The sequence below is a fragment of the Indicator indicator genome, chromosome 18, assembly GCF_027791375.1.
Source record: "Indicator indicator isolate 239-I01 chromosome 18, UM_Iind_1.1, whole genome shotgun sequence".
NCBI lineage: Eukaryota > Metazoa > Chordata > Aves > Piciformes > Indicatoridae > Indicator > Indicator indicator.
This window is the reverse complement of record NC_072027.1, coordinates 802,570-813,790: the sequence shown is the minus strand read 5'-3', so window position 1 is coordinate 813,790 and position 11,221 is coordinate 802,570. Positions and strand designations below refer to the sequence as shown.

The 11,221-nt window shown below is 41.9% G+C and overlaps 1 protein-coding gene across 6 annotated transcripts in view; it reads left to right on the top strand.

The window, feature by feature from the left end:
* The first annotated feature begins 2,808 nt into the window (after nt 1-2,808).
* The window catches only part of LOC128973101 (core histone macro-H2A.1), a 34,181-nt gene continuing 25,768 nt past the window's right edge, over nt 2,809-11,221 (top strand). For all 6 annotated transcript variants that reach the window (XM_054389304.1, XM_054389300.1, XM_054389302.1 and 3 more), the window contains exon 1: nt 2,809-2,980. In XM_054389304.1, coding sequence (XP_054245279.1) covers nt 2,809-2,980 — 172 coding nt within the window. The remainder of the gene's footprint in view (nt 2,981-11,221) is intronic.

Here is an 11,221-nt window from a genome sequence, read left to right as displayed (position 1 = left end):
GACTTAACAGCACTCTGAAGAGCTGGGATGTGTCCAGGGACAGGAATATGCAGTACCTGTTTGGTTCCATGTAGGAAGGAGCCAATTCCTTTACTTCTCTGAATAACTGTAGTCCTGGAACTGCAAAGGAAAGGGCAGTGCTCTTTTATCCCTTTCTGCTACCATCTGCAGCACGGCCATCCGTCTGTGTCTTCCATTTGGGTTTTATGTTGGCTGAGCTGTATTTACTCCAGCTCCCTCAGAGCCTCTTTGGCAGTAATTCTGCAGTGCTGCATTACTCATACTTTGATCTAAATGCAGCTGGTGGCTAGGTGACACTCTCCCAAAGAAGAAAAAGAAATCCAATATCAAGAAGTAAGGATTTCCATGTTAACTTCCAACTATTTTGGCTATCCCATAAACTTATAATCTCATTTATAGAAGTTTAGTGCCTAAGACTTGCAGGTTTTCCCTGGAAAAAGATAGGCTTTTCACCATTCCCCTATCAGTTACAAACCAAGGAAGTTATGGGGGAGACTAGAAGCATTTTTTATGCCTGCTTTCCCTGGTGCAAATTTGATTCAATGAACTTCTTAACATTTGTGAGATTAAACATCTGTAGCATTGATGAAAATGGATAATGAACTATGAAAATTGCTGGCAGAAAGTCCATAGCCAACTCAAAGCCACACCCAGCCTTCCTGCTAACAAAGGCAGAGCTAACTGGATGAGAAAATGCAACTAAATGCAAGGGTTTTGAAATCAGTTGTGAGCTCCACTTAGGCAGTTTCTCAAGGCAAAAACATAGGCTTTTGTCCTCCTCTTCACACAATAGTAGTTGTGAGAGAGCAGAGCAAAAGAGAAGGAGCTTCCCCCTTCCAAAATGTCCTGTCTGGTTTTTTGACATCAGTTTCAAAATGAGGTGTGACTTTCATCTGAGCTGATAAGATGGGATTGTTCCATTTGCCTTTAACAAGCAGTTATTTAAGGTGCAATTCAAGTATAAACTCTTTGATTAATGTAGTGTGGAAGTGGAAAAGAAATGTTTGGTACTTTTGTTTCTGTAGTTATCCTGAGTGGTCTTCATCTGATAGTTATGCAGTGTGAATCCCAGTGACTCATGGAGATTAAGACGACTGCAGGACATGTCAGAACAGGAACTGCAGAGCTCAGAAGTGGGCTTGGTGAACTTGTTTTGCCTAGTTCTGAGCTTGCTCAGTCATTGTAGGTCAGGCATGTGGTAAATACAGATAGGTTCAGAAGGACAAGGGCAGACTTCAGAATAAACACCACCAACCAAAACCCAAAAAGAGAAGCAGAGAAGTGGTGTGATGGGAAAACAAGTTAGAAGGGAATTCACTGGGGAGTACAGAAACACAGTGGGGGATTTGTGTTTGGTAGGACTTGTGCAAGGAGCATGCTGGGGGTACAGAGGTACACTTATCACTGATGCATGCCACTGGTTTCCTTAGAGTTCAGACACACAGGAGGGCAAGACGGGGGCTGTCTCCTTTCCTCTGATCTGGTTTCACAACTCAGTTCATTGCCTAAGCCTTCTTCACAGATCCCTTGAGAGCCTGCAAACCCTTTACCCTTTTGAGTTTGTCAGCTTCTATACAGCCTGAGTCAAAACCAAAGAGAGAAAAAAAATGTTTGACAGCTGTATCAGCATCAGGTTTCTTCACTGACATACACTGAGATACAGTTGTCAGATAGCTGCTGGATGTTTAGACCACTGTCATGTTAAGGAAAGGTGGCAGGTTGCAGCTCATCAGATTCCTAGAGGGCATGTTGGAGCAGCAGAGGCTTCCATGTAGAGATAGCTGGTTTCTGTTAGGGGTTCATTTCAGATCCTCTGGAAACAGAGCATCTAGTGTACAGGAGAGGCACTCTGCCCATCACAGGTCTTTGTTCTGTGAGTTCATACATCCTGGAAAATCTGGTGCTTTAAGGAATGTGAATATACTTTAGGAAGCCTGGAGAAGAGAAGGCTCCAGGCAAATCTTGCAGCAGCCTTCTAGTTTGAAGGGGGCTACAGGACAGCTGGAGAGGGACATTTTACAAAGGGCTGGAGTAAGAGGACAAGGGGTAGTGGCTTCAAGCTGGAAGAAGCTGGATTTAGATTAGACATTAGGAAGAAATTCTTCCCTGTGAAGGTGGAGAGATCGCCTGGAGAAGTTGTGGAGGCTCCAGCCCTGGAAGTGTTCAAAGCCAGACTGGCTGAGGCCTTGAGCAACCTGGGCTAGTAGTAGGAGGTGTCCCTGTGCGTGGCAGGGGGCTTGGAACTAGATGAACTTCAAGGTTCTTTCCAACCCAAACCATTTTGTGATTAGAAGAATGACTCCATGAACCTTGCAGTCCCACCACAGTTGTTCAAATGGCCAGTCAAGAGTTTTGCCCAGAGAGCTGAGGCTTGTGTCAGTCTCCTCGTGGGAAGCATCATCTGCTTTAATACGGAGTCTCTAGTTTACATTAGGCAGTTACCAGACTGTACTCCATTAATGGTACCAGTTTAATCTGTCAGGAATTTCAGGAACTCAATGGCAAGGCTGATTCAAATGAGAGAGTTTCCTTGGTTTATATATTTACTGTGTAAAATGATGCCAAGATTACAATGGCAACTAAACCTTGTGTCAAGCTGTTGGAGCTTCCTTGGTTTATATCCTCCAGAAAGCCAGCTTGTCTGTATGGTGTAGGCCTATCCCAAAATACCACTCTCTTGGGAGGTTCAGGATATGCTGTTACAGTCCTGTTTGGTAACCTTTATCTTTTCTTTTTCTCTCCTCTTCCTAATTTACAGAGTGCTGTTCCAGACCCAGTAGAGACAAAATGTCCAGCAGGGGTGGAAAGAAGAAGTCCACCAAGACTTCCCGCTCCGCCAAGGCTGGGGTGATCTTCCCTGTTGGAAGGATGCTACGTTACATCAAGAAAGGCCACCCCAAGTACAGAATTGGTGTTGGTGCTCCTGTGTACATGGCTGCTGTACTGGAATATCTGACTGGTAGGTTTGGCTGGACTATGTCAAATGGAAATAATAATGCAAAGTAAACTGTCACAGAAAAAAAAAAAAAAAAAAAAAGAAAAGATTCTCTGGTGTTTAAAAAAGTTGTAAGTGAAGTCAGTGTTGTGCTGATCACAAACTGAGCCAAAATCAAGGGCCCCCAACCCTGCCTCAGAGCTTTGATGGCTTTTGTACATTCCAGCACTAGATTTGCTTTGACCTGTTGCAAACAATCTTCTTCCACATGGGCAGTCAGAAGGATTCCTGCCAGTGCATATGGACTGGACCTGCAGTGCTGCAGTCCTTCCTGGTCCAGTTTTGTGCCTGACAGCTTTGTTTGGGTTGTAATTGTCTGTCAAGCATACGCATTCCTTCGAAACAGAGAGCTTCTCAGTGTTTATGCAGGGCTGATGTTGCTTCCAGCATTGGTTAAACATTTTTGTTCAATGTACAGATGATTTTTGCAATTTGTTTGGCTGAGCCTGTGTACAAATGCACAGTCTGCTCAGCTGACCCAGATCATCAGAGCATATTTGCTTATATTTGTAGTCCTTTCTCACTTTCTCTCTTCTCATCACAATGAGACCACCTTAAATAATTATTCTTGGAGGACAAAACTATTATTTTTTCCACCATTTAGTAAGAAGCCTCAAAAGAACAGAATGCTTTGCCTAAAGTCATACACAATCAGATGTGCAAGTAAAGATCTTTATGTAGCAGTTCTCTCAAATGGGACTTTAAATGTTGTAAATTTACCTCACAAACATTACAAAAGTAGTCTTCAAACAGAAAATTAACCCCAGCTGTAACAGCAGCAACACATGGGCTTGTTGCAGTATTGGTTTGCTTAACAGGAGAATAAATGGTAAGAAGTGCATAAGAATAAACCCTCAGTTCAGTCACATTCATGTGGCCAGCCTGACTCACAGCATGTAGCTGTAGGCTGGGGGTCTAGCAGAAAGCACAAGTGCTAGATGGATTACTCTTTGGAGGCAGAATCTGTTAGCATGACTAGGACAAAGTTTGAGCTGGAGCTCATTTCTCAGAGCAGTGTTTCTTTTACCAGTGCATCTGCTTGTGTCAACGTTCTGGCTGCAGCAAGTTCAACTGTTTCAAGGGGCCGTTGTCTTTAAGCTCCAGTGGTGTGCTCTAAGGAACAGAAACACTTCACTCCCTCTTTGACTTAAGCACAAAGCAGCAAAGTGTGTGCTTTCACTTAAAACCAACCTGACCTGACTCTTAAGAATTTTAGATACACCTTACAATAGATACTGACATGGAAGAGCAGAAATACGCTGATTTGGCTTTTTTTCTTTTGTTCTGGGAGACTGCTTCTTCTTCTAAAGAAGAAGATTGGTAACACTAGAAAATAATTAATAGAATGCCTGGGTTTTTGAGGGATTCATATTACTTGATAGAATTTTGTCAGTCATCAAATATCATTGTCTTTTTCCCCCCCTGCTTTGTTCATGTTTGTAGTTTTCTTCAGTCAAGCCTTCTCTTTCAAAGAGTGCTTTTCAACTTCCTAGCTGGCCTTAAGATTAACATTTCCTTCAGCTGGGTTCCTGCTTACAGCAATAACAACTCAAATAAAATGCTTCTTAGGGTGAAGGGTGCTTTGAATGTGCCCTGTTAAAGGCAGGGAACAATACAGGTGAGCTTAAGGCACTGCTAATGAGCAGCACATGTTATGGGTAACTGATTTGAAGTGTTTACTGAGGCACTGATGGCTTAGGCAGCTGAGAGTAGACTGGGGAAATAAAGGTGTTTCTTTAACTGCTTTGCATCCTGGGAAAGTGTCTGAGGAGATTAACAACAAAAAAGGTCAAAAAAAAAAAAGTTTTACACATTTCTTCTTCAGGAGGAAAAAAAAAAAGGAGAGGAAAAGGAGAGTTAGGGGGGAAAGTACGTTTCTATTTTTTTTTTTTCCTTTAAATACTTTGAAGCTATGTCTGGTTTAGTTTTTTTCTAGTATCCTGCACCAAGGTTTGCTTTCCTTCTCATACATAAATGCATCTCAAAAGCACAAATACTTTTCTTTCCATATTGGCTTAGCAGTAGCTTTGACTGCTTCAATCTGGTGGGATTTTTTTCTTTTTCCCTTTTCTGTAAGTTTTTCACACTCTCTATTGGTGTCATTTTTTCAGCCTTTAATGCTCAGTATGCTTTCTACACTTCAAATCATTCCTGCTCTTCAGTGTAATTCAGGAACACTCACTTGGAATGGGATGCATGGAGATTTTGGGTTCTTTTTTACTTCTTTGCAGTTATTGCTTTACAAAACCAGAGAAATCCTGAGTTCTCTTCAGGAGAGTTTTAAAGATGCTCATTGCCAGCACAGAATCTGAGGCTAAATCAAAGCATTTCAGCCATTTCAAAGTAAAAGCAGGAACATGACATATTAGGAAGGAGAGCATGTGAAGTGGCATGCTAATAAATTGACTAAATCAAAAAGCAGCCCTGTGCATGCAGGAAGGAGAGGGACAGCATCAAATATCAAAAGCAGTTGTAGGAAAGAAGAACTTCAGAACAGACTAGGAGGGAAAATGGCAGAGACGTGACCTAAGAGAAAGGAACCTGCTCAGATCTGAAAACTATTTCCTGTGTGTGCAGAACACAGCACTGCCTTGAGTCCTCCAGGAGGTGAGGTGCAAGGTTTTGTGAAGTTCAGCTCTGACATAAGGCTGGAATTAGCCCACGATGTGCTCAGATCTGGGATCTTGGTCTGGTTCGGTTTGAGATGTGAAGTGGAGTAATGCTTCCAGCTGCTCAGACTTGGAGTTCTGCTCTGGGTCCATCCACAGGTTTGGCTTTAGCCACTTTGTGCTTTGAAGGTGACTTCCTGTTTCCATCTATGTGAAGTGAAAATGCACATTCTGTAATTTCTCGTCATGTATGGACTATTTGTCATTCTAGTCTTCTTCAGTCTGCCTGACAAAGTGCTTTTTCAAACCACATTGCTGTTGTTCTTGTACTCTGTTAGTGCATTTACACACAGTTCAGCCCCACTAGCAGCAGCGGGCACTGTTTGAGCACACAGGTCTTAGTCTGGATGCTTCAGTTGCTGCGAACTAAAAACTGTGTCCTTGCTGTGCTGCTTTTCAGTCTCCTGCCTTCTGACAACTTCCACAGGGGCTGGAGTACATCTTCCCTGTGTTGTCTGTTGTAATAACTTTAATAATACTAAATTCACTGTATTATTAGATATACAAATTGAATTCTGGTCTTCAGCTAATAAAGAGGTTTCCCATGTCTTCCATTTCAATATACTTGACATACGAGCAGGTTGCACAGTGAGCGTTCTCCTTCTCTTACTTACTACAGGTTCTTGTTACCTATCAGTAATTATCACACAGTGATGCTCCAATCAGCACACCCAGTGTACGTAGGGTGGTTTCTTAAGTGTACCACCTGCTTGTTCTTTCCTGCTCTTCATCTCCAGAAAAGATCTGTAAACAGGATCCAAGTGTGTGTTCCTGGGTGAACTTGCAGGCAGTACCTTTGAGCTTTACAGGTACTGCAGCAAGCAGATACATTTCCTTTCTTTACTCTGAGGGAATAGTGTGGGTGCTGAAGAACTATAATTTGTGGTTCTGGTTTCTTCTTCACAGTAGCAGTTGATGCAGTGCTGCCTGTCTTGCAGGGAACAGAATATTTGATTACTTTCTGCTTATACTGCAGAACTGATTTTAAGCATTGTCAAGCTCTTTAAGTTGGTGAAAAGTTCAGCGTTAACAATTCCTTTGTATTCTTTCCTTATTGTGGCACTTGTTTTACAAGGGCTCATTGCCTATTTATCTTCCTTAGCTTGTACGTCAGACAACCACAATCCACTCTTTATTTTCTCTGCAAACTTATGTGTCAGTATCAGTTTCTGTCAAATAAAAAAAAATAAACAACTAGGTTAGTCAAGACCACAGACATCACTTGGGGCATTGTGACCATTCAGATGAAGCTGCATGGTTTGTATTTGTCAGAAGTGGTCCGGCCATATATGCAATCAGCTATATTCCCTTCAGATGTATAGCTTGCTCAAGTTAGAGTTTACTCCAAACTTTCTCACTAACAGAAAGAGATATTTCTTTGCCCTTAAAAAGCAGAAATCTCTTGAGCATATTTGAAGGCAGCAAGAAGCAGGCCTGCAAGTCATTTCTGCTCCCTCCACCCCCCCATCGTCTTCTCTACACTGTAAATAATTTTCAATTGCCAAAACGTCACAGCAAATGAGGAGAAGGAGAAGTTTATAAAACAGCAGGAGAACTGGAGTACAGAAGAAATGAGACTTTGATTTATATTGGTCCTGTACATACTGAAGTGAGGGAGGAGAAAATGAGAAATGTCTGCTTTTTCCATTAGAAATTTTTTTTTCCCCGCGACTGGATTTTTTTATTGCCCAGTGTTTACTGTTGATCATGCATTTTGTTAAAATGCAGAATGAGCACCTTTGGAATCCCCGGGTTAGAATTACAGCTGAGGCTGGCTAGTGCTTGCCTGAGCTTTTGTTTTCAGGCTCTCTGATGTCACCAGACTCCCCTAATGGAGGTTCATGTACTGGAGCTCAGTTTGTTGCATTTTCACCTTGATTAATTTTCGATGTGGAAAAACTTTCTGAAGCCAGCTGCTGATTGGCTGCAAAATAAAAGTCTTTCCTGAGTGCTGCTCACTTCAGGTGCTCACTTTCCGGCATGCAAGCTGATCAACTTGAACTGCTGTTCACCTCTTGTGTTTTGCTGGCTGCTGAGAATTGTTACAGGGTCACCAAGGAAAACAACGGTTTGCCTCGTTTGTCAGAGGTGGATGAGCACAGGGGAGCCCAGAGGTCTGCAGTAAAAAAGCATTAGGTTAAAAGATTTGAGTTCCAGGCAGTCTGAGACTACCATAAATAATGGTCCTTAGGGAGTAATGAAATTTAAGAAGGGAATTAATTGACAGTATCTTTTTGATAGGGTTGAAGCATGCATTCACTACCAGGGTAACTTCTTCTGTTTAAACAAGCAGCTGTAGAAACACTAATCCCTATTATGGTGCCACAAACTATGTCCCAAAAGAGGTTTAAAACAAACTAGGGGCTTGTAGGACCTGTGCCTTACTCAAGCAAGCATGAAACTACCTCTTCAGATCCAGTGTGTTTTAGTATGGATTAATACTGGACCTAAAATCCAACAAGAGCCTCAGAAGCAGAGACCTTTCGGAAGTATCAGCCTAGCAAAGCTCCTTCGTAACGTTCCCCTGAACGTAAGACTTGTGTCAGGCTCTTAGCAGAAGTGAGAGTGTCTGAATTTAACGTTGTCATGCTTGCCTCTTTAGACAGGAAACTTTGCATTGTTACCAACAGAATGATCACTTTTTCTGAACTTTAAATGCAGGAATCAGTCTGCTTCAAATGCATAGAAACAAAGAGTTTTCTTTCGTTGGTATTCACATTCACCTAGCACAGAACACCCAAAGCAGTAGATTTATTTTTTTTCACATGTTTGTTCTCAAAACCTAGATCTTGTTTCCCCCAAAAGGATGTTGAACATGCTATGTAGTTACTGCTAAACTGCTTCTGTAAAGTAATGGGGGGGGAAATACTTGTAAATATTTGCCTTCCAAATGATACCACTTGTGCTTGTGTATAGATAGTTGTATCTATTATGGCTTCCATTGCTGTCCTGGTGCAAAAAAGATCTGATGTGGGTGAAAGACTTTCAGACAACAGCAGTTTAATGAGTCATCATATTTTCCTCAGTGTCAGTCTCTAATAAAACCGTTTACACCAGCTGCCAGATGATGCTGAAATAAGCACAGTGCAAGAATGAGAGCACAGCATCTATGGATTGCATCAGCTTTGGGCATTGTTTAGTAAAGCCTTTAACACTGGCTTGTATGTCTTGCTCCTCTTTGTAGGGGTGTGAGTTGTACCCTTTTGAAACATGTATCCTTTTCTTCCTTCAAGCCCAGGTTTTGGAGCCACTTCAGTAAAATCCAAAATGATGATATTGAATCCTCTCTTTTTCTGATACTAACATTATTATTGTTCACTGAATCTGCCACTTGACTTCTCTAGTGTGTGAAAGTGCCAAACATGTGCCTGCAAAAGTCAAAGACTAAGGTGGGCCCAAGTCTGGAGTAGCCTCCTGCACTCTGTAACAGCCAGAGCAAAGCATCTGTGCTGCACTCGATCGAGCACCTTCTGCTGGCAGCAGTCAGATTAATCACCTTTGAGTATGTTTCTAAAGCATATGTAAAGGGTTAGGAATAACAGCAAAGGGAGAGCTGCTGGGTAGAGGGAGAAAAAGAAAGAAAAAAAGTTCACCTGAGTTAGATCAGAATTCTTGAACAGAAAGAGGTTATCTTTTGGTTTGTTGTAAGTAATATTTGAGATGAGCTTCACTTTCAGCTTTCCCTGACAAGTGAGCTCTCATACATCTACAGAGCAACAGTGTAACAAGAAATTAAAAAAGAAATGGTAAGTTAAATAACACTGAATCTTACCATCCTTTGCTCTATTTTAATTTTTTTCTTTACTATTAAAGTATATAAAAGAGCTGAAAAGAAATGTGAGTCAAAGCAGATCGAAGTGGAAGTGGCTTTTGTGGCCTGAACTGGGGCTTTATGTAAGCAGCAGTCTGTCACCCGCCTCCCAGAAACACAAACTTACAATGACTTGGCAAAGTTAACAGTTTCTCCTTTAAGGGACCTAGTTTTGATGCAGCTCAGACACTAAAGACTGAAGGGTTGGGGTTTTTTTATCACATCCTAAGACAGGGATTGCCCTGCTGGGAGCTGAGGTTTCATCAAGGCTTGTTCAAAGCAGTAAAATTCCTTGAATTGATTTTTCACTGCATCAAATTTCCATGACTTTGAACCAAGGCTGAGAACTGTTTTATTGGAATGCACAAGAGGGGAAAGTGTTGTTAAATGATTCTACTTTTGCTCTTGTAACTGCAGATTCCAGGGGGATTGGGTGGAATACACAGAGAGAAGAATGCAGGAAACTCTTTAACCGTCTTGGCTGATTAGGGTTGATTGGGTTAAAACCTTCTGGAATTATGTAAAATGATTCTGAAGTCAATAAAATGCTGATGGAAGGATGATTAATTTAAAGTACAATAAACAGACTCCTTGTCATGTAGTTGGCTTTGTAGCAAATGCCTAATTCTCAGTGGAATTGTATCAACATTCATTTGCTTTGATTTCTGGGTGTCATTTCCAATTTTCTTTTTGAGGAGAGGCTTCAGGACGTTTGGAAACCCCTGACCTGTTCCTGTAGGAACTTGTGTTCAGAAACTGGCCTTGTATCAACACATCACCTGGTAGCTGTTAAGAGTTTAATTTTTCAAAGCTATGATTTCATCTCCCTGAAGAGAAAGGGGACAAAGGGATTCAACGCAACAGCATTGGATTAGTTTGAGATGTAAAAACACACCCCCCAAAAAAGGGAAAACATTCTGGGAATGAACTTAGACCAGGCTGAGCTGAGTACTTACATTTTGAAAGGATTATTGCCTGGAGTGTTTGATAAACTAAAGGCCTTGTCATTTAGGCGTTCCATTCCATAATGACCAGTAATACTTTGAAATTTAGAAGAAATGAACTAGAGCACTCTGCAAGAGTGGGAGAAGGGAGCACACTTCTGTTCTCATGCAGGGCTGCAGTTCCTGCTCTGCCTGCTTTGTCTGGGTCCAACAGCAATTTGTTTCCGTTGAATCTTGTCTTGAGTTCTTGTTCCAACATTTGTGAGTGTGCTGGAATGCCAGAGCAAGGCTACTCGAGGCAGAGCAGTGCCACTGTGAGACAGCAGATAATGAAATTGGGAGCTTAGCAGGATGTTCAAGAGATGACCAAAGAGCAGAGCCTCTGCAGGTAATGGATGAGGAACTCACCCTGAAAACTTGCTTCCGGATGAGGTTTCTGTGGAGGCTTCTGACGCTTTTTGGTCGTGTTTGAGTAGGAAGTGCCTTCAGAACAGCTTTCCCTGCGGTCTTATCTCGGGCTTCAGTACAAAGATGTGCAACCCATTTTCCTTTCCCCTTTAAAAATATTTAACTGAACTTTTACAAACCTCAGCAGACAGAAAACCACCACTTCTGGTTGCAGTGTTGAGAATGGGCTCAGACCAGCTTTCACTCCCCATCGCCATCTGCCCACTGCTAAACCTTGCAGAGGAGTTTTTCATCTGCTATGAATGAGAACTGCATTTAGGCTGATTTGGAAGAGAAAATAACTTTTAGAAATTTCAGGGTCCCTTCCAACTCA